The sequence below is a fragment of the Oncorhynchus keta genome, chromosome 19, assembly GCF_023373465.1.
Source record: "Oncorhynchus keta strain PuntledgeMale-10-30-2019 chromosome 19, Oket_V2, whole genome shotgun sequence".
Classification (NCBI taxonomy): Eukaryota; Metazoa; Chordata; class Actinopteri; order Salmoniformes; family Salmonidae; genus Oncorhynchus; species Oncorhynchus keta.
This window is the reverse complement of record NC_068439.1, coordinates 24,505,634-24,510,460: the sequence shown is the minus strand read 5'-3', so window position 1 is coordinate 24,510,460 and position 4,827 is coordinate 24,505,634. Positions and strand designations below refer to the sequence as shown.

Here is a 4,827-nt window from a genome sequence, read left to right as displayed (position 1 = left end):
AAGAGCAAGCAGGGCCAGACTTGGGCCAGAGAGGCACGCCACCGCCAGCCAACTCCATTAGGATTCCACACAGGCCCCGGGATGGCGCTAGTTGAGCAGCTGCCGCCCAACACTAAGCCTGGCTGGATTTGTGGTACATAGGGGCACACCACACACCTCTACTCTGTCACACCACTGTAACATAGATAGCTCAGCGGCACCATTCTCTGCATGGCACCGCTTATACTGTGTGTGTGTGTGTGTGTGTGTGTGTGTGTGTGTGTGTGTGTGTGTGTGTGTGTGTGTGTGTGTGTGTGTGTGTGTGTGTGTGTGTGTGTGTGTGTGTGTGTGTGTGTGTGTGTGTGTGTGTGTGTGTGTGTGTGTGTGTGTGTGTGTGTGTGTGCGTGTGCGTGCGTACATGCGTGCATGGATATTTTATGTGTGTGAGGGGTTGGGGGGATGGAGTTGAGGTCGTCTGTACTCTGGATTATAGTACAGGTGCTGTGTCATCTTCAGGCATGCAACCCAAACCTCAACTCTACCCCTCAGTCAGAAGACTGTAGTATTATTAATGTTTGTCATGCTGCTAATCCCCTAACACGAACCTGGGGGCCTCCGTCAGAAGCTTTCACAACACACAGTGGGGGCCAGCTGGCCTCACATGCTAACACAAAACATGAAAGAGAAAAGCATTATGTTCCCATTCCACTGATAAGCGGTCAAACGTTTGACCCATAGAGCCTACAAAGGCACTGCAAGGCATTGGTTGTATCCCAAATGGCACCATATTTAGTGAACTACTTTTGACCAGGGTCCTTCCTTCGACCAGGGTCCTTCTTTCGACCAGGGCCCATACTTCTGGATAGTAATGTCATTGTCACTGCTACAGCCTAGTCAGGCTACACACAATCACTCATCCCTTTGTTTTTTTTAGAAATGTTAGCTGATTTAATGATTTTTTTTTTAAAGATACCTTATTTACATAAGTATATTACTTTTTTTTTAAAGATACCTTATTTACATAAGTACATAAGTATGAGAGATTGTCCCCTATGATAGAGAACAGCAACGATACAGTACTGTGAAAAACACCTGAAAGTTGTCATTGAGTACTGTAATAACATGTAATGAGATGCTAATAGGATGGAATAACATGGCAATAGCACGTGACAGAAGTGTGAACAATTCAAGAGAAAAGAAAGCATGAAAAGACTGATGGTGCCACCACTAATCAGCAGTAATCCATCTGAGCACATCAATAATCACATTGTACAAAGACAATGGCAAATCTCTTTGCTGGGTGCATGGAATCTTATTACATCATCCTGTCGATTTTAAACTGAAAAACAGAGGCATGTTTTTGTTCTTGACTGAGAATAGAGAAGGAAATAAGAAGAGAAACTGCTGGTATGGATGTTCACAGGAAACACCATTTGTTAAAGTACTCTGCCAGAGGAGTGTGAGTGACACTGTAAAAGTATAAAGGAGTTGTCTATCATAACTTGTAGAGTTTATGGCCACTGTGTGAGTCTACATTGAACTTGCTTAGGGGATCTAACTTAATTGTAGCTTGTTTTTCATGACTGGTTTTGAGGATCGTATGGCAGTCCAGATACTGGATGGCACTCATTGGTTTACTCTTGTCTCACCACCACAGCAACTTTACTTCTGCAATAGTTGTGCTTGTGAGTCACTTCCCTGCTGAGTCAGCATGATTAATCATGGTTGTGTCCCAAATAGGGTGCCATTTGGGACGCATTCCATGTCTTGTTTTTCTTCATGTTTCTCAGCCCAGGATGTCCGCTTGGGCTTGCTCTCATAACATCTACATGCCAGCTATGATGCCCGTATACAGTGCGTCCATCCTTCTCTTTGCAAGGCAAAAAGGAATTCCAGTCAAGAGAGGTCTTGAAATATCTTGCTATTATGACATTGTAATGTCAATTGTTCCACCGCCCAATTCATTCCTAGGTTATTGTATTCTTAGGTTATTGTATTCTTAGGTTATTGTATTCTTAGGTTATTGTATTCCTAGCTTATTGTATTCTTAGCTTATTTTCTTCTTAGGTTATTGTATTCTTAGGTTATTGTATTCTTAGGTTATTGTATTCTTAGGTTATTGTATTCTCTTAGCACTTTAGCATTTTCACTCATTCAAAATGAATACCACAAGTACAATGACCAATGTACTAGCATGCTGATATCACATCTCATTATGTAAATAAATAAGACCTTGTAAAAGCCTTTTGAGAGAGGGGGGATAGGATAGAGAGAGAGAGACAAACGGATGGACAGACAGACAGAAAAATACAAAGAGAGAGAGTCCTAATTGTAATGACTGGTTAGTCGGGTGTTTAATCATATTTTGTGACACTGTCACTCATGACTGTTTACATTTCAACAAATACTTATGGTAATTTAGAAGTTACCCACTGCTGTGCAGAATAGTCACAGTAGTCTACCATACAGCGTCTCGGCCTCCTTTTACACACACATACCACATACACACACTGTAAATGTAAGGCGTCGATGGATGTGCCATATCTCCCTACAACACCCCAGACAGCCTATCCGGGAGTTGGTGAGGATGACACTAATTACCTGTGATTACTCGACCGCAAGACAAAGGAAGAGGGCTGTGTGGCTGCAACAGAGATGACAATACATTTTACAGTGCCAAGTGCATTCACGCAGCACAATGATGCATTAACCGGTAGAATATATTTGTTATTCATTCGATGACTGAGTTCAATTATATTTGTGTTTATAATGTAATTGCCGTAACACATTGGCCGTTGTTATTCAAGTGACACCAAGGCATTGAGAGGCGCATGCCTCTTAATAAAAAGTAAGGTACAGGTAGGCTACAGTATGGAGACCGACACACTTCGGGGCAGTTACCGGTGCCCGGTTGATATTTCATACCGTGGATACTCTCCCTTTAAAAATGGACGCGCACAGCTGCCCATGTCACCCCATTCTATCCAACAGTACAGTAAATTCATAGAAAACGGCCAGCCCTGTGTGTAGCCTACAACACCGGTAATTGGGTGAACCGAGCCAGATCCCACACACAACGGTTGAAACGCTGCCAAGTGCACGACATGTGTTTACACTGTACAGTAATAATGTGACATACAGTACATAGCCTACCTGTGAAATGTTGCAGCGTCGTGCCTTGCACCCAGAGGCTCAGCACTTGCTGCACGGATAGATTGATAGAATAATCCCTATTCGTGTTCATGTTTCTGCCGCCGCCCAGGTTTGCATCCCTCTTTGTCAAATGGCTGTAAGTGGCTTTTGACGAAGACATCGAGGAGAACGGGGTGGCATGAGCTCGGAGGCTTGATCCCCCGGCGCGCACCCCTCTACCGGTGCCTCTGTTTCGGCTTAACGTTGTTGGTCTCCGCGCGGGGAAGGAAAGGGCCAACAGCTCGTCTGCTCGTGCTCATTCTCGGTTGCAGCGGCGGTTGTTTGGAGGCCATGATGAGGATGGCAGCGCACACAGAGGAGTCGTCCTACATCAGCCCTTCTCTCTACATAACCCTTAAAGGGGCCGTCACCAGTTAAAGGGGAGTATACAGTGAAAGCGTACTGTTATGATATTGTAGCAGCTTATGAATGGGGAACAAAAGATGAGTAATTAGTACAGTAGCGTTTACGCTGAAAACGTGCGTAATCATTTGGACCATGCGGGCGTAAGAGAGCGGTAAAATTGTGAAAATCAGTGATGGATGTTGTAGGCTAGTAGAAGTCTGCATTTAACTAAGGAGTGAGCTGGCAAATCATTTGATTTTAAATGAAAAGGCAGTTTTGTGACACTGTACTACAAGAATGATGCGTTTGTGTATTGCAGGGCGTTGTCCATGACGTCGTATTGATGCAGGTACTGTCCATGGTGCTGATTCGCTCCCGAAACGTCAATCTTAAATCGCCTGATAAAGGTGGAGTAGCATAGCATAATATAAATAAGAGGCATCATATTCAGCAGATCATATATTCTGTATTACTATAAAACGAGTAAATATTAAGGTCCTCATTCGGAAATATATCAGAGATGTATCAGCTAACATTCCAGACACAAAGAGTTTGCTGTGAAAGTGGATGAAAAATCTGAAAGCTACTTTTTATTTGTCTATTTATCAGGAATCATGCACAGCATAATAAAGAGCTTTTTGCACCAGATCTAGCAACAGAGCTTATCTCCATTATGGTCGCTTCGACAAATAGATATTATAATTTAGATCAACACTTTGCATGTTTTACATTTCACATCAAGTTAGTGGGGAGACTTTTTACAGTAGGTCTAATGACCATTGTTAATAAGCATGAATAGACTTTGAATTTATAAATGTGAATTCCAGCATTGCTACAAAATGTACAGTACCAGTCAAAAGTTTGGACACACCTACTCATTCAAGGGTTCTTCTATAGTTTTACTATTTTCTACAATGTAGAATAATGGTGAAGACATTAAAACTATAAAATAACACATTTATTTGACCTTTATTTAAATAGGCAAGTCAGTTAAGGACAAAGTCTTATTTAAAATGACAGCTTACCCTGGACGACGCTGGGCCAATTGTGCACCACCCTATGGGACTCCCAATCACGGACTAATGTGATGCAGCAACCAGAAAAGTGTTAAACAAATCCAAATATATTTTAGATTTTAGAATCTTCAAAGTAGCCACCCTTTGCCTTGATGACAGCTTTGCACACCTGGCATTCTCTCAACCAACTTCATGAGCTAGTCACCTGGAATGCATTTAAATTAACAGGTGTAACTTGTTAAAAGTTAAATAGTGGAATTTCTTTCCTTCTTAATGTGTTTGAGCCAATAACTTA

At 42.2% G+C, this 4,827-nt stretch overlaps 1 protein-coding gene across 1 annotated transcript in view; it reads right to left on the bottom strand.

Moving 5' to 3' along the window:
* Positions 1–4,037, bottom strand: part of tmem170b (transmembrane protein 170B) — a 20,244-nt gene extending 16,207 nt beyond the window's left edge. Inside the window, exon 1 of the mRNA XM_052470072.1 lies at positions 3,133–4,037. Within this exon, the coding sequence (XP_052326032.1) occupies positions 3,133–3,292 (160 nt within the window). The 5' untranslated portion in view covers positions 3,293–4,037. The remainder of the gene's footprint in view (positions 1–3,132) is intronic.
* Between the last annotated feature and the right edge of the window lie 790 nt (positions 4,038–4,827).